Here is a 22,379-nt window from a genome sequence, read left to right on the forward strand (position 1 = left end):
CTCTATTTTTTCAACTTTGACATAATTTTTACGATATTATCCGTTAGTGAGGATTTTTTTTAGTACACTACTGTTATAGTAAATTTAATTTTGCGTCGAATGAGCTATATTTGACTATAATTGAATTAAAATTAATAGAGTTGTGTGAGTTTTAAGATTTTATTTTTATTTTGTACTAATTTGGTATGTAGGCATCGAAGCATGAAAATGATAACAAGTGTAATTACAAACACATAATATTTATTGGAGTATTGTGCAGTGCAGCACTGTACGGTATGGTACGGTGCGGTACGGTGCAGTACACAGCGGAACTGGTTCCAAACTTAAAAATGCAGTGGAAACGGCCCTTTGGAGTTTAGTATGGTACGGTACACTTGTCATTCTCTTCATCAGTTTTGAATACTTCTCTGTAAGAAATTCGATCATCATCATTCATCTGAAGTCGTCATCAACTAAATTCCATTGTTTAAATCGAGAAGCGAGCATTTCAGATTGTCTTCCCGATAAAGTAAATCACGAGAAAGATCCTGAAAATCTGAATTTGATACAATGTGTCGTTCTGAAGACTTAGAACCAGACGGAAAGTACTCTTCATCATCAGGTTTATTGTTATCAGTTTGATCATCATCAGCAATGAGTTGAACTTCCTTCAGTTCATGACTTGCAGTTGAGTCAATCATATCGTCCAAGACTAAGGGGTTCTTAACAGTTGCAACATCAGCATACTTTATGTGCTTTCGAGTTTTATAATGATGACCGTTTACGTCCGTTTTACAAAAATAACAATCATCTGGTTTATGATAAGGCTGATGATGCCACATCATCGGAGAATATTGAGAAATTCGACTTTTCTGGCAACGTTTTGATTTATATCTCTTGAATTTCAATGAAACAAACAATAAAACTTTGACGTTTTAATAAGGTTAAATTATAATAACAAACTTCTTTTGTTAATCAATGTACAGTGTGAACTTTGGTACACTTGGGAGCTTTTTCATATTTCTATTGAAAAAAAATGTGCTATAATATGTCAGATATTTTCGTAAGTTCTAACCAGTTGTGTTGTATGCAGTACAGTGTACTCTTATGTATACATATATACTCCAATAAATATTACGTATCTATAATAACGCATCAAAACACGTCCTTATTCCCATTTAGCGTAAGTTATACCTACATACCAAATTAGTAAAAAAAAAAAAAATCTTAAAACTCACACAACTCCATTAATTTTAATTCAATTACAGTCAAATATAGCTCATTCGACGCAAAATTAAATTTAATATAACAGTAGTGTACTAAAAAAAATCCTCACTAACGGATAATATCGTAAAAATTATGTCAAAGTTGAAAAAATAGAGAAAACATAAAAAAAATCCAAATACTTCCGTCTACAGTCTCGTCAGTTGTCATTTCAGAAAAATTGTCAACACACTGTCAAAAAGGCTTGTTTTTGTTCTTTCGAACTAAAAAAACAAGTTCGAAATCGGATGGAAATTGGCGAAGTTAGGAGTGATTGTTCACATCAACCTACTGAAAAACGGTTTTATGGCCATAAAATGAGATTTTGGGGGTGTATTGGAAATTTCTCCTATACCATGTTTCTTAGTTTTACTATACCTACAAGTTGTACTAGGTCTCTATAAAAGTATATTTAATTTTTTTTTTTTTTGTCACACCGTGTTATTGATGGGATATCTAATTATTGGGATAGTTTCATTACCCGATTCGGTGCGGATTGAGTTTGTGTTTTCGTTTAGAAGCCATCACTTTCATGATAGTTTGGAAAATGCAGATTGATCATTAAAGATAATATTTTTGCACAGTTTGGTATGCGCTAGAATCACTAGGTTTGTACATAGAGGTACACCGCAGGGCGGCGTCTTTTCGCCTCTCCTTTGGCTAGTAGCTATGGATGAAGCTTTAACTCGCCTAAACAGGGGAGGAGTAAAGGTGTTAGCACATGCCGATGACTTGGTCCTTATGGTCTCAGGGCCCTTCCCATCAGTAATGGCTGAAATTTTGGAAGGTGTACTAGATGCACTCAGTTGCGCCGCCAGTTGCGGTCTCAGAGTCAACTCTGACAAACGGAGTTGATGCTATTCACCAGGAAATACAAGCCTCCGCCTTTTAAGCTTCCAAGGCTAAACAACCAGTGTCTTACAATCGCATCGGAAGTCAGGTATCTTGGTGTAATACTTGACCCCAAGCTCCACTGGAAGCTGCACATAAAAAATCGAGTAAAGAAGGTCAATATAGCCTTCTACGCCTGTAAATTTATGATCAGCAAAAAATGGGGTCTCAAGCCACTTGTCGTACTTTGGAAGAACAACTTAGTGGTTCTGCCAATTTTGACATGCAGTTGCCTAGTTTGGTGGGTAGCTCTCCAGAAGTGCTAGAACACCACTAAACTAGAGAGAGTGCAGAGAACTGCATTTGAGGGCATCACTGGTGCTTGCAGAACATGCCTACTGCTGCGCTCAACGTTATTCTGCACTTCCTGTGGATCTGTAGGTTAAATCCATTGCTGCTCAGAGCGCTATCAGGTTGAAGGAGCTTGGCCTCTGGAGACAATTTCCTGTAGGACATAGTAGCATCTTGAAGCAGATCTCTCCTTCCTTCTCTGTTCTTCGCACTGATCTCTCCATCCGCAAACTGTGTTTTGAGGGTTGTGCCAGGGCTATTTTTCCGAGCAGACAAGACTGGAAGGAGGAGAGAGTCGGCACGGATAAATGGAATCTGGAGTGGGAGCGGGGGTTTTCTCTAAATCAGAAAGCATTTCGGTCTCCTTTAAACTGCCGGAAACGAGCAGCGTTTTTCAAGCAGAGGTCTTCGCGATCCTGCAGGCATGCAAAATACTTCAAGATCGCTGTTGGAAGGGAGGCATTAATATTTTTTCCGATAGCCAAGCTGCGATCAAGGCACGGTCGTCGCCGTATTGCAGCTCTCTTCTGGTGAACTCCTGTAAGGAGGAATTCAAACATCTCGATCGAGCAAAAAACATCTCCCTTTTCTGGGTTCCTGGGCACTGGAATATAGAGGGAAATGAAATTGCCGACGAGCTTGCCAGGAAGGGGTCGACAGAACCTGTTTGAGCTTTCCCCCTCGCAGACATAGGTGTCCCTTTGTCCGTTGTTAAAGGGAAACTACACAATTTTTTTCTGAGAGAAGCGCAATACAGATGGAGGTCTGTCTCATCGTGTGCTATTTCGAAAACACTATGACCTCAATAGAAATAGAACGCTTAAGGTGATGGGAGTCCCCCGCCATTCAATTTCCAAACTCATTGCGGTGTTCACTGGTCATTGGGTGATCGGTACTCATGCGGACAAGCTTGGAGTTCCGTACAACCCCTATTGCAGAAGCTGTGGGGATCTGTCAACTACTGGTACCATTGATGGTTCGTCATCATTCATAATTATTTGCGAATTGTCCTGATCTTCTTTTACGAAACCCCCATGTGACACTTTTCATCTTCAAAAGTAAACGTCTTGTCCGGTAAGCATTTGAAAAATAGGTCAGTTTCATCAGTATCTATTGAAAATGTCTCGGCCATCATCGTTTTCACTCGGTGTTTTCAATTTACCTTGCCAATCTGAGCAAACAGCATCATTAACAATTCCACTTTCTCCACAAACTTTTTTTTAAACACGACTCCATTCCTCTTTTTGAAATTTGTAAGCCACCCTTCACTTGTCGCAAAGTTTCGTATGTTTAGAGTAGACGCGAACTCTTTTGGTTTTTCCTTTAACAAAGTTCCGCTAATAATGGGTGGGCCATGTAAAATTTGCTTTTTTAATCGGCTATAAAAAACAAACTAATCAATATTTTTTCAAACTTTTTTTTTATTTTGAAGATTGAACATTGCCATTTATGACAATATAACTTCGATTTCGTGTTTTAAAGCATCAATCGTCTCTGGATGGTTCGCATAGCATTTGTCCTTAACGGCTCCCCACAAAAAATAGTCCAACGGACTTAAATCACAGCTCCGAGGCGGCCAATTTATATCGGAATTTCAGCTGATTATTCGGTTTTCAAAAACGGTAGCCTAAAGTTCGAGTGCAACTTTGGCAGTGTGACAAGTTGCACCATCCTGCTTAAACCAAATGTCGCCTATGTCATCCTCCTCAATTTTTGGAAACAAATCGTTGAGCATGTCACGGTAACGCTCGCCATTTACTGTAACCGCGGCTCTTCGCTCATTTTCGAAAAAAAATGGCCCGATGATGCCGCCAGACCAAAAACTGCACCAAACAGTGACTCGTTGTGGATGCATTTGCTTCTCTACAGTAACGTGTGGATTTTCTGAGCCCCAAATGCGACAATTTCGCTTATTGACGCAGCGACCGATGTGAAAATCAGAAAAGAAGAAGAAGACTCACCACTTTGGAAATAGGTTTTCAATTTTTCCCAATTTTGTTCAAGCGTATAGCGTCCCATTTCGTAAATGTCAAACCTTTAAGTAAATTATGAACACATTTGACATGTCATTTTTGTTACCATTCTCAAAACAATAAGTGGTTCAAAAAGCAAACGCTATATGGCCCACCCTGTAGATACTTTTTGTCCTTTACACTGTCTAAGCGAAATGACCAGGCTTTCTTCCAGAAAGGAAATTCACCTTTCAAATTTTGTTGGAGGACTCGTGATGACTTTGAATTTATGAAAGGTTCGAAATATCGCAGGTTTGAGAGAGTCCAGAGTCGACTGTACCAGATTTAGGTGAGTAACCAAAAATCCAAAATTTGTTCGATTAAAGATTTTATAGCAGCAATGACTGAAATAGCATTTAAGGCTTCAAAGTCACTTTATTATGTTCAAATCAAATTTCATCAGTTGAGAAGAAATGTGAGAATGCGAACATTAATGCGCGATAAGGAAAAATGGCACAAACAACACACAACAATTCCGCCAAATTCACTTACAGCGGAGGAATAGCGGCACGAGATGGGCGCTACTCTTGTTTTCTGTACAGTCTCATCTATTATTAAATTCGATACCTAATATTTTGAAGTTTTCGGTGTTGTTTATTGTTAAAATTATTGCATGTAATATTTGAGTGGCAGTGTTTTTTCTTGCATATGCGTATGTGTTTACATTTTCCTGTGCAGAGCCTTGTGCTGGAGTTATTGCACCAGTTTAAAATATCATTGTGAATGTCGTTCAGATTTATGTTTGTACTTTTTTGCTCATTAATTTTTTTTATGAGAGACAGAACGTCTGCGTAGGCGAGAAAATCAATTTTTTGTTTAATGATATGACGTTGCTGAGTTTGTTGCTTGTAATAAGGAATAGCATGACTGTAATTGGGGACCCATTTTTGAGTGGCTAAGTTGCAGAGAATTGGAACGCTATTCCTTTTTTAATTTTCTTGTGCTCCGATTTTATTATACGTCTTGGTAACGATATTGTAAAATTATAAACCTTCTCTTTCGGATTTTAAGGTTGAGCTTTGGAAATCTGGAGATGGAGGGTATGTTGTAAAATAGAGAACAATACATGGAGGGGGTTCCAATACAGTTTGGGGTTGTTTTTCTGAAAAAGGTTGCGTTGCACTATACAAAATTCATAGAACCGTGGACCGACTCAAATTCAAAAACATTTTTCAGACTATAATACTTAGTCTTAAACTTAAGGGGTTATATCGTCCCCTTAGTATAACAATAGCCTATGTGCTCATAGGCTATTATTTTTTTATTGAATGTTTGGATTCTCCATCGTCGATTTTATATGTGGTCAAAATTTGGTCAAATTCTAGTTCCATAAAGTGGGTCAAAACGTCAGTCAAAAATAATAAATATTTACAGACATAAGGAGATTTGAGTGAGAGCTACTTTCGACAAAACGTTTGAAATTCATTTTCTCAAAACATCAAAAAATGTATAGGCTATTTTAATACTAAGGGGACGATATACCTTGTGTTGGGCTAAAAACTCGAACATTTTTTTATGTCATATTCTAAAAGTGCATCATCTTAAAAATATAAACTCAAAAAATTATAAAGATCGGAGAACTGGAACGAATGTTACAGACCGTGGAAGCGCGCAAATTATCCATAAATGAAGTGCACGCAAAACTTCAGACGTAATTATCTCGAAGTCGTGTTTTTTGAACATTATCGTCGCGGTGATCATTATTTATCAAAAACTATTTGACCGATTTCCATAAACTTTTTTTTTAACTAATCGAAGTTACAACCTCTGAAGGGTTGACTTTTTATAATATAAATATTTGCATAGTTCGCTGGAATAAAATTTTTTTTTTAATTTTTCAAAAATCGTTTTTTTGGTGCGACGCGGTTTTCATATGGAGAAAATTTTTTTTGGGGTAAATTAACCGTTCAGATTCACTAAAAAACATTTCTCTACAATAATCATTTAATTTTTTGATTTCAGTTGAGCTGCTCATGCGCTACCGTGATCACCGCAAGCCGAGGGCGATATCAGCAATAAATAATAAAATTTTTTAAAATAAAAACACTAAAATGTATTCTTCGAGAGTTGAATAAAAGTTCTAAAACATATTTAAAAAAAATTATGACAATCGTCCATTTTTTCGGGCTCACAAGGTATATAACCCTTTAATTCTTATGCTGTAAAAAAATACCTTTGTCATAGGTTTAAGTTTATAAGGAAGTGGTTGAATGATAAAAAATATGGTCGTACTTGATTGGCAGGAAGAGTCACTTGACTAGAAAATAAATAAGGTATTTAAGAAGATTTCAGCACGGCTTCCATCGAGTGCACGGTAGCACCACCAATACACTCACCGCCATAAACACACAGGTTAATCGTGAATCTAACTAAAACTGCCTGCGAGAAGACTGTGTGAAAAGCGTTGGACCTAACGAAGCCTTTCGATACAGTCTAGCATTCCACGCTACGAGATGATTTTCAACAATCGACCCTCCTGCCGAGACTGAAGGCAGTCCGCGAACTACTTGTGCGGCCGACAAGTCTGTCAGACCAGAACTCAAAACAGAGAAGGATAAGCCAAGGAGGGTGGCGTTCTTTCCCGCTTGCTTTTCAACTTCTATATTTCGAAGCTTCCCTAACCACCAGAGAGAGTTTCCAGTTTCCATCCAACAATGACATAGAATGTGACTTGTCTTCCAAAGTGAACGTTTATCTCGCCAACCTCTCTCTCGCTTTTTCACTGCGAGGAATCCCCAGACAAATATTTTTTTCTACTAGTTTAGTTTGAATACGGAAGCATTTCATTTGCAATAACTGAAAATCTATCAAGCTCTATGCCAAAAGACGTGAGGAATGTAAAGCAATGGTTATTGGACAAAATATTAAAGTCAACACGCTTTCGAAAAATATGTATTGTAACAATCATATTTTTTGTTATTTTTAGATTCACATGTACCCTATTTCCAAAGTTAATGACAAAAGATAGTTCGCTGCCGGAAAGGCGTATGGATTGTCGTTTTTTTTTTTTGTTTTTGTTTCCACGACAGTTGGTTTTACGTTACCGAAACGACCCGGATTTATATCCGGCCAAGGACTCTCACTCCAGCAGCATGTAAGTATGGGGAATGTTTATGATGCTACAACAACAACATCAACGTTTTTATTTTTAGTATTGCTGTTACAACAACAACAATACTTTTATATGCGGTTCCATATATTTTTCGCAATACTGTGCATGCGTAAATCTTTTATTAAGGGGTTGGCTGAACTTCTACACTTTTTGTGTGCATCTTGGTGCGCTATTTTAAATATTTGTGTAATGTTTCTTGACTATAATGGGCTTTACCAAATCAACTCGGTCCATGAACTTACTTTTGCAAATACTAAGAGCTCCAACACTCTGTTGCTTGTCTGTTTGACGTACAGGCCCTTTTGCCAAAATTTGAACATCTTCCGATAGCATGATCAATTTTGCGCCACCTTATGTACAGTGGCTCAATAAAGAGCTCGGACACCCAAGTGATTTGATTTTAAATCAAAAAGTATATATTGAAATGTAAATCTAATGCGTTTATGTGTTACATTTATTTTCGTTCGTATTTTTCAAAACTACAAAAAACATATGTTTACTGTCGGACGTAAGTTTTTTTTTCAGGAACTCTTCAATAGGTCTTCTCCACACATATGATTGTGCATCTGACCTAAAATATTAATTAAACTTGCTTTCATCTGCAAATGAAATGTGCTTCTAAAGGGTTTTTCAATAAGGGCGGGTAGATGTTGAAATGAAATAAAATGGCGTTTGCTGTGTGGCACGTAGCGCCGTCCTACTGGAACCACGTGTCGTCTAGGTCCATATGGTTCAATATGGGCCATAAGAAATTGGAAGGGCCACCACGTCTACCGAAAAATGGGCGCAATGCGCGCAACGTTTGCGTTAATGAACACTCATTTTGATAATAAAATTTCATCATTTGAACGTGCTGTTCAATCGTGTAACTTGCCATGAGGATTTGGGATAAACAACTGAATAATAAACAAAAGATTTGACAGATATTACCAAAACAAAATGGCTGCCACAGGGCGCCAATTGGAAAACCCTTTAGAGCTCGAAATCCTTATTCCCATGACGCTTTGCGAAATTTATTCTCTTGCGTCGGTTAATCTCTTTGATGAAAGTTTTTTTCGTGTAACTCTTCCAATAGAAAAATATGAAATAAAAATATTTAAGTTGCATTTCTTACAACAATTTTGAATTTGAAGCTGCATGCACGTCCGAGTTCTTTATTGAGCCTCTGTAGGTGAAAATCATGAAGCTCACTTAATCCAAGGTGAACGTTTTTTACAAAATTTTATACTAATAATGAAATTATTTTAACTTTTAAAGGCAAAAATTGTTCACAATAACTATTAAGTATTTGTTTAAGTACTAATATAAGCATGGCGTTAAGTACACGCACATTCTACTTACATCCGGGTTGTATTCCTTTCGCTCGAATTGTGCGATATGGCTGCCTTGCACCTGGATCAAATTTTCCATACATTGTTCTATCCATTTTGGTTTTTTCTTGCTGTCATATAAATTTGGTTATATTTTGCTCGTGGGCTTATTTTTCAAATCGTTCGTGAATCGTTCCGAAATCCCTTTCCGAATCACTCTTCTATGGCACTAAGCACTTAAAGCAGCCAATATACACTTTTATAGATATTCATTAAAAAATAAGAAATTTGAACGAATTTTCCGTAAATGACAAATGACTACACGACAAGGATAAATCACTTGATAACCACGGTCACAAACCACCGACTTGGCGCGATAAATAAACGTATGTATGTATGAGACGACAAAGCGTGAACTCGATCGATTGTTTTATCCGTTAGTCGTTTGCAGCCGGTAGATCAAAGATCTCTGACATCTGGTGTTCACACCATCAACGCTTCACTGCGATCTCACGAAATTTTGGATATTTATTGGCATATATAAATACGTATGTACTACCCTCATATATAATATTTGAAGTGAGAAAAAACTGAGAAAATTATACAATTTTTATTTTCGGTTAATAAATGAAAACATTTTAATCATCTAAGCGAACCAGTCGTCGGCGACATATAGACACAAACATACCTGCATAAATACTTACATATGTATAACAAGTGGGAGCGGAGCGCTAGAGAGTGAGCATGTCCGAATACTGCCAGACTGTTGGCCAGGCAAGCTGCCAAACAACTTGGAACAATATGCAGTTAAAATAGCAATCGCAGTCTCATGAATCTGATGCGACAACATTGGAAGCGGGCAGTTGGCCAAGTAGCCAGCGTCGCTGCCAACGGTGTTAGCGGGCAATACAGCAACAAAACGCAACAGCACACAACACTTCTTGCCTTCATTTATTAATTCACGTAGATGTTAATACCCAACAAACACCAAAAATATGTATGTATGTATTTATGTAACCTTGGATAAATTTATAATCTCAAGTAAATATATTTGTCTGTTTGGGTCCAGTTTGCCACTAGGGAGCGCATGAGTCAAAAATATTGAGACGGGAGGAAAAAGTGATAGAGACAAAGGATATGTCTGGTACTACCAAGAATTATGGATGGCAAACCGCTGCGTGATAATATAGCGCCTCAGGCGGCAAATATTTAGACCTTTAAGACTAACTTGATTTCGAACACAGAGTGTCCGCTTGTAAAAAAAAGAAGTGTCGCATTTGGAAAAGCAGAAATATCTAAAAGGGTACTAAAAGCTAGAAATATGAAATGGGAGAGATAATTTTCACCATTTTGAAATGGAAATGCATAATAATTATCGTTAAATGAGATGTTTCATATATTTTTAATTTTCATTCATGCTCATCATGTCACCCTGTAGCCAACTGCGATCCATTATACCATGTCAAAAACTGTATGGATAAGATATTTTACTTGCAAGAATGATAGAAACCAAATTGCGCCCATTAGAGAGTGAGTGACGTCACATTGGTGCTGTTTCATGTGAATATCTCACAAATATGCGAATATGAATGCTAGAAGAAGAAATTACACAAACAACACACGAATAAATTGCACAAGTGGGACGTCACACACAGAGCGATTCTGTCGTATTCGCTGAGAGCAAAATAGCGGTACCACGATCGGCATCACCTTATTATTTTCTCCATCGGGTCTTACTTGCAGGCTGATAGAAAAATTAGAGAAGTGTAGAAAATGAATCTGTAATCTGAATTTAGCCGCTAAAAAACGGGCATGCTAAGGAGTAGATACCCACGATTGCAGAATGCGAAGGTGTGACCAACAGTATACCGTTAACCGGTTCTCAGCGATTTTGAAGGAATCAGCTGCTTTGCTGACGTAACAGGGCTTGTAATAGCGATTTGTTACTTTGTGTAGGTCATATACGAAAAAAATCAACTCAACCATCACTCATGCAATTATATATTGGAAAGTATTCAGCGATTATCAATAGAAAAGGCGTTATTTTGACAAACTACCCCGGACATGAAACAAGAAATGATAGAAATGTTGTTTGTAGAAGCGGTGGCTTCTCGATAGGCAATGACATCCGAGTGCATTTCTGCCATGAAAAAACTCCTCAAAAACCATCTGCCATCCGGAGGCTGCGATTAATTATTATTGCCCCAAAAAGATGCTCTATAATATCCGGATTTCAGCTGTATGACAGGATGTTTTCCATACAGTTTTGGTTATAGACAGAGCAAGTGCTTACACACCCTTTTGAAAACGAAATATTTTATCCTATAAAATTTACTTTTCTTCCACTTTGTCTAAAAATTTTTAGAGTTAGCAACTCAGTGTCTGGCTAAGGGAGCCGATTTGTCAAGAGGGAATGAGAAAGCTGATTACTGAGCAAACCTTTTATTATTGAATCATGGCATAAGATTGACTTTGTGTTTCAAAACATTAAACCAGAAAAAAAGTTGTTCTCAAAAAAGTTTGCAGTTTTTTTTTTAATTCGAAAAGTTTTATTCTGTATCGAAAATACTGTTGAAAATCAACGTAATATATATATATATAGAACACCCTTTTTGGGTGTTTGGCCGAGCTCCTTCTCTTATTTGAGGCGTGCGTCTTAATTTTGTTCCGCAAATGGAGGGACCTACAGTTTCAAGCCGACTCCGAATGACAGATATTTTTTATGAGCTTTTTCATGGCAGAAATACACTCGGGAGTTTGCCTCTGCCGACCGCTATTAGAAAAAACTTTTTCTTCATTTTGGTCTTTCACCGAGATTCGAACCTTCGTTCTCTCTGAATCCCGAATGGTAGTCACGCACCGACCCATTGGCTACGGTGGCTGAAAATCAATCGATTAGTAGTTTGAAAAATACGTCACATTACACTCCAATTTTTCCTCCAATTGAATACAATCGTCATGTCTATTGGGTATGCATATACATACATACAAATATATGTGTTTTTTAAAGCATACTATATTTTCGTTTTTTCTTCTATTATTTATTCGTACATATTGCATATTTGTTCTGAACGAAATGAAAACAAAATTTTGTGATTGAATTTCTAATTTACTACTACGCTGATCTCGCTAGTTCGCCCCGCGGCACTTGTTGGCCCACGCAAATGGAGTCTTTTGTTTTCATCGACATCAGTGACACAGTGTGAATTCCATATTGCGACACTCTCTTGGGTGAATTGTGTTAGCCGCCCGGTAGTTGTGCTACTTCACGAGCACAAGTAAATGATTCTGTGACTCAACGCTTTTTTATGTTTTTTTTTTTTGTTTTGCACAAAAAGCATATTTAAGTAAGTACATTTAAATCTTTGTAGATAAGCGTTAATATATTTTTGGAGAGCAAGAAAAAATACTTTTTTTGTTGTTGTTGATTAAACGATCATTAAGTGAGATTTGCACCGAACATTGGTGTAATAAGGTGCAGTGCGTGGAACGTAAGAGAGAGAAATGAGATTAATGGGATGCATCTTTAAGAATTCGGGAAACAAGTGTGATGATGATGCAATCGCGCTCTGCAGAAAAGGAATTAACCGGCTTCAAAGCTAAGTAATCAACAAGTGAGATATATGTATGTACATATATAAACATTTTTAAACGTATGAAATTAAATTTTTGAGAAAGGAATTCAAAAGTATTGAAGGGGACACATTTTAAATAGGTAGAGAAATCAACATTTATAAGCTATTTTATTACTTCATATTTTATTTGAAAATACCACGATTCAATAATAAAAGATTGTGTAAAGTTTGGCAGCTGTTTTCGAGTCCATTGATGCAGTTTGGAAGTAAGGGAAAAACGGGCATGAGTTTATCCCCCGGAAAAGGTATTGGAAAATTTAGAAAAAGGTCATTTTACCTTAGTACAATTTTATGTTATTTTATGAATGGTACTTAACTATTTATATTCTTTAAATTTCAAGGTGTGTAGGTAACATTTCACTGATCTGGGTTCCAGGGCATAGGAACACAGAGGGAAATGCTGATGAGCTTGCCAGGAAGGAGACTTAATTGGGCTCAGAGACCTCCTACCCGGTCATCAGCATCCCACTGACTGTTGTTATAGGGAAATGGCACAACTTACTACTCAGGAAAGCACAGAAAAGATGGAGATCCATTTCTTCATATGCTAGTTCGAAAACCTTTTGGCCCCAGTACAATACACGCCGGACTCAGAGAGTTTTGGGCACTCCACGCCATTCAATTATATTACCAAACACTTCGCTGTATCTTGTCATTGAATGATCGGCACACACACGGAAAAGCTAGATTTAGCATTTAACCCCCATTGTATTTAGAAGCTGTGTGGGCCTTTCAGTCCGGATGTGGCAGCTAGACGATTAAGGTCATTTGGGTGCTCCTTTCTTTCACAGCCTGGTACAGTGCGCCAACATGAATCCCATCAATCTACTTATATCTTAAAAACTATAAGTTTCCCACAAAAGATATTTTTCCTATTCTTAGAAGACTTTTGGGTATTAACTGTGCCATATCGCCCCAAGTCGAATAAATTGTTTTGATTGAGTCCCTCAAATTTTTAATCTGATCCTCAGAAAGTGTTTGATTGACGTGGAGTTTCAATTTACATATCTAGTTTTACAATTCGTTTCTTAAGATGGGACAATTCTTTTCCCAGGTGAAACACACGACAATCAGTATATGACCTAAATTACAATACGATTAAATAAAACTATTCGCTCGGTTTGCGTAGTAGCGTCAATCAAAAAATGGGCCGTCTCGGATTCATTCCAGCAATGCAAAATTTCGATAGGCACCGAAAGAGCATCACTAGACAACTTCGCCCTCTTTCGAACTGGCCCAATCTCCAAATCCGTTGCGGAAAAGTGATACACGCAAAGTCTTTCCCCTTTTTTCAATGAAGTGCCGCACGATTTTACGCATTATTTTCTTTGCATTTTGTGGCACAACAAAAAAGAATCTTGCCCGCTAACTTTTTAACAAAAGTACTTTTCAATTCGACACCATTGAACTTCTTTATCTGGGAATACGTGAAAAGTATGGCACATGCCAATAAGCCCGAGATAATTCACGAGCTGAAGAGCGCGTTATAAACGATGTACAGCACGAACTATGCCAAAAAGTCGTGGGAAACTTTAAAATGTACATTCTGTATTTACAGAGGAGTCGTGGTGGGCATTTGCCGGATACTGTATTTCTTACATAAATGCCATAGATTCATAATGAAATAAAATCATCAATGAAATAATTTCAATTTTTTTTTGTTCTTTATTTACAATCACCGGTCTTATAGAATCACCCTGTACATATTTGTTGAGACGGCGTTGGTTCTTACTCATAATGCACCACGGGAAGCATAAATTTCATCTCCCTTGTTAGAGAACTTTAAGGCAAATCTAGCCAAACGTCGATCAAAAAGCTTCAAGTTGCTAACACATTTTGTTCGTTCATCCGTCTGGGTAGTAGACGTAAAATATTAATAGGTCGATGACTAATGATGAAGAAGACGACCCGAATTTATATCCGGCCAAGAACTGACACTCCAGAAGCATTTTCCGTACATGTGAGGGAAATGTTATATCTGCCCAGATGCGAGAGCAATATTTCCATAAGCATTTTTTGAACCGACAGACAGATTCAATAAAAGTCAGGGAGACAGACCTAGATTCAGTAAAAATGCACAGCTTTTTGCGCATCCTAAAGCCCTCTTTATCGCTCTATTTTAAGTAAATATGAAATAACCAACAGCTTCACATCCAGAGGCAATGCAATGTGCATCTGAAAAAGGTGGCACCTACATATGTATCTCAACCTAACATATCAAGCGATGGTTTTAATTCTCTTTAAAAATATAATACAATTCAGAAATATTGTTGGAACGCATTTTTTATTATAATCCGGTAGATAATTCCATGGCATTTATTTTTTGAAATGATATTCAGCATACGAGTATCTGGGTTGGTGCGTGACTACCAATATGAAGTACTTATGTTCGAATCTCCGGGCATGGAATAACCAATAATAGAAAAAGTTATTTCTAATTGCGGTTGTTCCTCCGCAGGCAATGACAAACCTCCGACTATATTTCTGCCATGAAAAAGCTCTTCTTAAAAAACCATTTGCGGTTCGGAGTCGGCTTAAAATTGTAGGCCTCTCCATTTGTTGAACAACATTAAGTCGCACAAAACAAATAGAAGGAGGAGCTCGCCCATGATGGCTTGAATATTGCAATAAAAAGATTATTAAGCGCGATTTTTGGCAAGTTGCGCCGTCTTGTAGAAACCAAGTGTCTTGTCGATGTTTAGCTAATTCATTTTTGGAAACAAACATTTATTCAGCATGGCTCGATAGCGCTCGCCATTCACCATAACGGCAGTTCCTTGCTCATTTCGTAAGAAACAGGGGCCTATGATACCGCCGGTGCTCTGTGAACTTCGCCAACAGATTTCTTTTTTTTTTCCAAAGAAAACTTCCACAATTTCGAAACTTTGTTCTAACGCTAAACGATTTGTGATGGCTTGCCAAACCTCACTGAATAGAAATGTCAAAACAGTTCGCCATTATCAGTTGTCGTTATCGATATCGATAGTTCTCATGCAGCTAAAAAAAAACCGTAAAAACTATGGCCATTTTTCTTTCTAATCAACTTAAACAATGTGTAAGAACAGTGAATTATATGCTTTCAGCCATTTACCACATCCGATAGCAGCCGCCTACTCTGCTCTATAAACTTCGTTCAGGAATTTCCTCTGTTGTTTGCATTTGTGCGTAAATATGCGGAAGGGCCAACATATGCACATACATAGATAATTATTTATAAAAGCGCGTATTTATTTTATGAATTGCTCGACGTCATTCATACTTGGAAAGTAAACACGGAGCTTATAGAAAATTGACTACCCTTAAATGTTCACCGATTTGTTTACGATATTGGCAAATGAAAATATTTTTTGACCTCATCAGCGCCAACTGCGTGGATCAGTTCACAAATGTGTGTGTGTATGTATGTATATATTGCTGTTATATACTACGTGTGAAAAAACGTACACTGGTGGAAAAAATAATCACTGACATAGGCAGAAATGGAAAAATTTTGAATTTCACCAAATTGCTTTGCCATTCTATGTCCATAAGCCCCATAAAAAGTGCGGTGACCTGTTTGCTAATTATTTTACATATAGCATTTTCCTACCCGAGATTTCGTACAAAGTGTTCTAGTTCCAGTTTCCTGGAATGATTTTTTACAATACCTGCATACATCACTTGGGACGCATTCAACACCTGTGGCCCTAAATGCAACCAGTTCGAACAAACGGCTTAGAAGCTGGCACTGCTACCTGTGCATTATTGTTATCATTCTTATTAGGGCACTGCCCACTGCGACCACTATGTATTGGTTACAGTACTTATCACACTGCCCTCGTATATGAACTCATAAAATGTTAATTCACTATTTTTATACTTCTTTGCATTGTTTGAAGGCAATTCAAAAGTTTTCTGTCCCTTCACTCTTTCACTTTCGATGAAAGCCGTCAATCTCTCGTCGACTTCGCATTTTCTGGCAATGTTAGACGGAAATGCAAGTGGTTTGATAGCTCGGCGAAAGCGATGGATCGTTTACATGTAAAAGCATATTTTTAGCACTCTGCGGCTAAACGTAGACATGTTGCAACGCGAATAAGGGGTGATTTTTTATTAATTACAAAATGGTATTTTAAATAAAACACAAAGAAGGCTGGGCGGTTTTAACGAGGTCGGAAAAAGTTTTTTCTAATAGCGGTCGCCCCTCTACGGACCTACAGTTTTAAGTTGACGCCGAACGGCAAATGGTTTTTTATGAGGAGCTTTTTCTTAGTTGAAATACATTCGGTGACTTACCATTGCCTGCCGAGGGGCGACCGCTTTTAGAAAAAACGTTTTCTATCAATTGGAGTTTCGTGCCCGGGATTTCAAAACTTCGCACTTCATAATGGTAGTAACGCACCAACCTATTCGGCTACAAAAGGATAAACGCGCCAATTCTTCTTCTTAATTGGCGAGATAACCGCTTAAGGGTTTTTGGCCTCCCATCAAATACTTTCAGAGCCGGAGCGTATATAGGTACTTATATGTATGTACACCCCTCTTCTATCCTTCGGAATCTTTCATTTGGCGTGTGCAATTTCCTTTTTCCCACTTCCACACTTGCACATACAGTTTCAACAGACACAAACAAGTCTTGCCCCTTTATAGCAGCAGCTTGCACCTGTTTCTTAGATAGAAGTCGCACGGCACTAGACCCAACGAACACTCGTAAACCTTTTGGCAGGCAATGCGAAATGAAGCGCAGAAGAATTGTTTCGGTTCTTCCTCAAATCGTGTTCTACCACTTTTAAGGGGTTAGGTGGGTTTCAGAGATTGCAAAAAAGGAGGTTTTGACTATTTTTTTTTTTAGTATTGTATATAAATCATATATTTTATTTAAGCAATTCACTATATCTAAGATACATATATAAACAGTATTTTGTGAAATTTTTATTTAAAAATTTCGAAAACTCAGCCGTTGGTACCTCATCTTCCTTAACGTCTCAAAAAAAAATCTCTTGCTGTGGACAGCATAACTCAGTATTGGTTCATCTAAAATCAGAAAACCAAACGGATTTCGTTAGTACATGGATAAATCTCGTTGTTGTACAAAGGAAAACAAAATAATCAAAATTTGAATTTTTGACAGGCTTTGAACCAAAAAACACATTTTTTAGTGAAATTTTCGACATACATTGGCTCAAAAAAAATAGTTGTAATTAAAAAAAAAAAAAATCCTTCGTTCAGTAACTAGATAATGTTATTTCAAAGATTTGTACAAAATTTGAATTAAATCGCTTAATAACTTTTCGAGATATCGTGCCCACCGACTTAAAAAATGGAGTTTTGAGATAAACACGTATACCTGCGAAGCGTTCAACTGACGTGGCCTAATGGGCGGAACTTCTGAAGCGTCTATCTCTTAGAATTTTACTCGGATTGACTTAAAATTTTAGGAGAGTATTTTAAACGTACTGTACTATTTAATGAGATAAAAAAAATTCGATTTTTTGAAATTTTCAAACCCTCCTAACCCCTTAAGCTCAATTTTAGTAGCAGTTTTCTCAAGTTTCATGTGCAATACGTTTCGTTCGGTTTCGTTTTTACAGTTAAAATTTTCTGACGAAAAAACCTCTAACATGAACGCGAGCTGTGGTTATACTGAAATAATTTGTTAACATAAGGGAGATAATGGATTCGGAAGAGAAGACTTAACGCTAAGCAGTTGGCGGTTGTTGGCGTGGATGCATACTGGCGTGGGTGTCTGTCCACTGATGACTCATCAATTACCTATAAATTGTTGCACGTAGATGAAGGCAACATTACCGTCAGTGATGACGCTGCAGATAAATGGTTCCAACAAAATCGGGCATGATCCAGCAAGATGGTGAAACTTTACTGAGCGTGAAACCATCAGCTTATTCGCCTAGATAACTTAGGTCATCTTGTGATCTGATGATCTGTGGACAATTTTCGTGGGCATGTGTAAAATCGGGTGTAAATAATAAAAAACTAGCTGAAATTGAGGCATTTAAGTCAAGATAAGACCGATTATGCTGGAAAAAGTGGTACCAAAAATGGTACAGAAACTAAATATTACTAAAAGTTTTGGGGCTTTCCGCGTTGGCGACGGCATGTATCGGAAGCGATGGAATAATTAACTGTATGAGCTTCACGGTGACATAGACAATGTGCTGCGAATAAAGATCCAGTGCCTCCGTTGGCTAGGCCGTGTTGTCCGAATGTACATATATTGACGGTGATAATAAATAAATATCATTGAAATCAAAATAAAATGTTTACCACGAAGTTCTTATTAATTAATAGGTTATTTAAGATCAACATATCGCAAAATTTGTGATTTTCTGGTGGAAATAATCGTCCGATTATTCGACAATTCAAAGATTACTGCAAAAATTTGACGAAACTGGTTCTGTTGAGTATAGAAAAAGGGCTGGTCGCTCAGACTGGGGTTTTCTGAAAGATAAAGACTTTGTAAATAAGCCAACAACGATTCCACAATTGAAATGAAATATTCGGATAGAGATTGCTGAACTCAATGAGGTAATGTGTGAGCGAGTCCTTCTTCTCGTATGGCAGTTCATGGTGGACACTTAAGTGATGTCAGTTTTTACATATAATTGCTAAGAGTCGTATTTTGAATGAAAATAGTGAAACCTGAAAGAATCTTAATTTGCACATGCTTTATTCTAAGTGTGCGTCTTTTGAAAGACCTTTAGGTATTTGAAGCAGCCTTAGAATGGGTATTGGTTTTATGATAAAAAAAACTTGATTCTTTCACTTGTTGTTTCGTGACCACAGTGAGCAATGAAGTAGTGCCCAACCGAAAGGTAGCCCCGTTGGATACCCCTGAAACAAATATGTATGGCACTCTAAAAAAAACACCCGATGTAGTTACTCATATATACATATATGTACGTTCGTTTGTACATATGTCCATCAGTATTCACATACAATTAATGAAAGCACATTTAAACGCACAAAATTAACGCAATTGAATATGAAGTACAAAGTTTGTAAGAATGACAGACTTTTCTTACATATTTATGAGGGAGGTAGAACTGATTTTTTTCTAATTTTGAAACTTCTTGCGACTGATGGTTGCTTAAGTTTCTTGGCATTGGCCACTTCTCAGACCGTGCATAATGTGTGTGCATGGAAGTGGCAGAGAAAAGTGCACGCAGTTGTTCAACTCGCATAAGAGGGGAGTAACGGTCCACTGAGTCAAGTGTTGTTGGGGATTATATTTCACTGAAGTAAAAACAAATTGTTTGGAACGATTTGCTTTATGTTTTGCACGCCCACGAGGGGTTCGTAAATTCTAAACTAAAATTCCAAACTAAAAATAAATACAAGGTGGCGCAAAATTAATCACCAATTTTTTGTTTGTTTTTTTTTAATATCTTTTTTACTAAATAAAAAGCAATGATTTTGATTGAAATCTTTATTTAGCTCTTTACACACTCCATTACCTGTCTGTATATTTTTATACTGCAGCTATCCAGTTCACAAGTGTCAAATATAATTGACGTACAACGCCATTTGAAAAAAAATTATAAATATTCCGTTAGGGTGATTAATTTCGCGCCACCCTGTATATGCCTCTACATTTATTATTTTATGCTATTACTTATGGACCCACTGCGAGAGCATAAATCAGAATAACTTAATAGCGATTTTGAATTGCATTTTTAGAATTTCAAGAAACGAATAGCCGCACAAGAAAGTGGGCATGCGGCATTGTAGATAAGGTCAGCTATAAAACTCTGTAGAAAGCTACATATGACTCGTCGTCAGCATTATTAAGCACTTTTCAGTCAAATAACAGATTACTGCGCCAATGCTTCAAGAATAAAAACAAAATGAAGTAAGTTGACGAGCAATACTGGTATTACATTCGCATATCACAAAAGTCTATAATTCTCAACAGACTTATAAAATATGTGCACAGTTTGCGCTTGTCAATAATTAAGAAAGGGCAGAGACCAAGGGCCTGTCTTCAATAAAAAAAACGCCAAAACAGTCAGTGCCACTGCAATTGGGAAAACATTTTTTCAGGCACTTTTATGTTAACTGCCCGTTGTATATCCGAGGATACAACTGTGCTATTTAGCGCGTATTCATTCCCAGATTATGCTCTATTTGTGCTGAAATTTCAGAATACCGCCCTTGACCTTTCGTTATCACGCAATCTCTTTGGTGAATTCTTCCAAATATATGATGTGACGATCATACACGAATTGCTTGTGGATTAATTCTGCATTAGGCGTTATATTTTGCTGTCATTTCAAAATTAAAATCCATATAAAATGCTTGGGCGTGAAATATGCATGAAATTTCACGACATAGTTGTACTCTGTTTACGCTGTGAAAAAGTTCGCAACATAATGCCAGCAACATTTTTTGATCACTGTTTGAACTGCATTTGCTATTTAAAATTTAGAAAAAAGTGGCAATTCGTCGAATTTAAAAATTGTGATCAAATTGAAAATCAAAATAGGCTTGATCAAAAATTTTTGTTTTATTACCACAATTTTTTGCTTTAATAGAGGGATGCGTAAATAATAGGAATACCCAAAACTCAAATGAGAGTAAGAAGCTGGTTTTCATCGCCTCAATCAAAAATGCCACCATTTCTGCACCCACTATGCAAGCCACTTCTTCCAATGACGGCATTTTTTAAATTTTAAATTTTCTTGTTTTGATTAATTTTATTACTTTATTTTTGGCAATAGCTGCTGTGTCAAATGTTCGCATGAAATAAAATGATGTTTTCAGCGAAAATTCACGGCTGTGAACCGAGTATCACCCTTTAGAATAAAGAGCCATGCATAGCAAACGAAAAAGTGTCAACTTGTTGGATATGGATTTATGCTTCGGATGGTGAATGAAATACTTTAAGAAAACTTAAAACTCATATTCACAATTGGTACGTCTATTAATCTCCATAGTTCGTCAGAATATCTCTGTTCAAAGTTGACAACAGATAATTTTCTTCGAATTCATTACAAATCATTTCACAAGGCATACGCCAATTATGGTGAGTTGGAGGAGTAATAAAAACATGGAAGTGGCAAATGAGCTACAAAACAAAATAACTTGCCACATCTCGAAAACGGTGAGTTTGCGAGTCCATGTATTAAGACGTTTTTATTCTTTTGCTATGAACTATTTTACCACCTTAAATATTAAAAAAAAACATTTTAACACACTGAATATGATTAATAAAAATAATTTATATACAAATAAGTGTGTCCCAAAGTTTGAACGAGAGTGCATTTAATTTCATTACAATACGTAAGATTATTACTCTCTATGTATATGGTAATACGAGGGTTGCCTCTTATATTTCGCGCCTTTACAACACTACGTGTAATGCACTGTAATTCGACATTCTTATCGAAAATTTTGGTATTTTTTGGCATGAACTTTCATATAACGTTTTCACTTACGAGCTTTTTTGTTCTTTTTTCAGTAAGTTGAAAGTGCATCTCGCCCAAATCGTGAAAATTTTCGAGCGATGATTTACTACGATTTACGAGGTGGACTATCGAGACAGGAGTGCATTCATCAACCTACTTCGACTCGACAGACGCTAAAGCACCATATTTAGCCACTGTGAAACGCTTTTGTTCGGGCCGTCTAAAAACGATTGTTATGCCAGAAGCAATCGATGCTGTGCGTAAATTCATAACGTAAGTCATGTGACATATCACAAGATAGAGGCATCCTTCGGCATTAGTGGCACCAGGATACATTCAATATTGCATGAAGATTGGTTCTCGTTTGATACCGGCCCAGTGTCGATTGGCGTAAAGAAATGTTGAAGAAATTCAGTCGGCGTGATTCAAAACACGCCTATGACATCGTAAGAGGTGACGAATCTTGGATCTAAGTAAATAAG

General features: G+C 37.1%; 1 protein-coding gene across 5 annotated transcripts in view; it reads right to left on the reverse strand.

Annotated features, from left to right (window-relative positions):
- LOC128864973 (leupaxin) overlaps window positions 1–22,379 on the reverse strand; it is a 103,854-nt gene that overhangs the window by 65,726 nt on the left and 15,749 nt on the right. The window contains exon 2 of one of the 5 annotated variants that reach the window (XM_054104800.1): window positions 8,890–9,094. The exons of 1 other annotated variant lie outside the window; for it this stretch is intronic. In XM_054104800.1, the coding sequence (XP_053960775.1) occupies window positions 8,890–8,974 (85 nt within the window). In that variant the 5' untranslated portion in view covers window positions 8,975–9,094. Of the gene's footprint in view, window positions 1–8,889; window positions 9,349–22,379 lie in introns of those variants that run through there. 3 more of the 5 variants (XM_054104803.1, XM_054104799.1, XM_054104807.1) reach the window with 3 other exon arrangements.

Source organism: Anastrepha ludens, chromosome 5 (genome assembly GCF_028408465.1).
Source record: "Anastrepha ludens isolate Willacy chromosome 5, idAnaLude1.1, whole genome shotgun sequence".
Classification (NCBI taxonomy): Eukaryota; Metazoa; Arthropoda; class Insecta; order Diptera; family Tephritidae; genus Anastrepha; species Anastrepha ludens.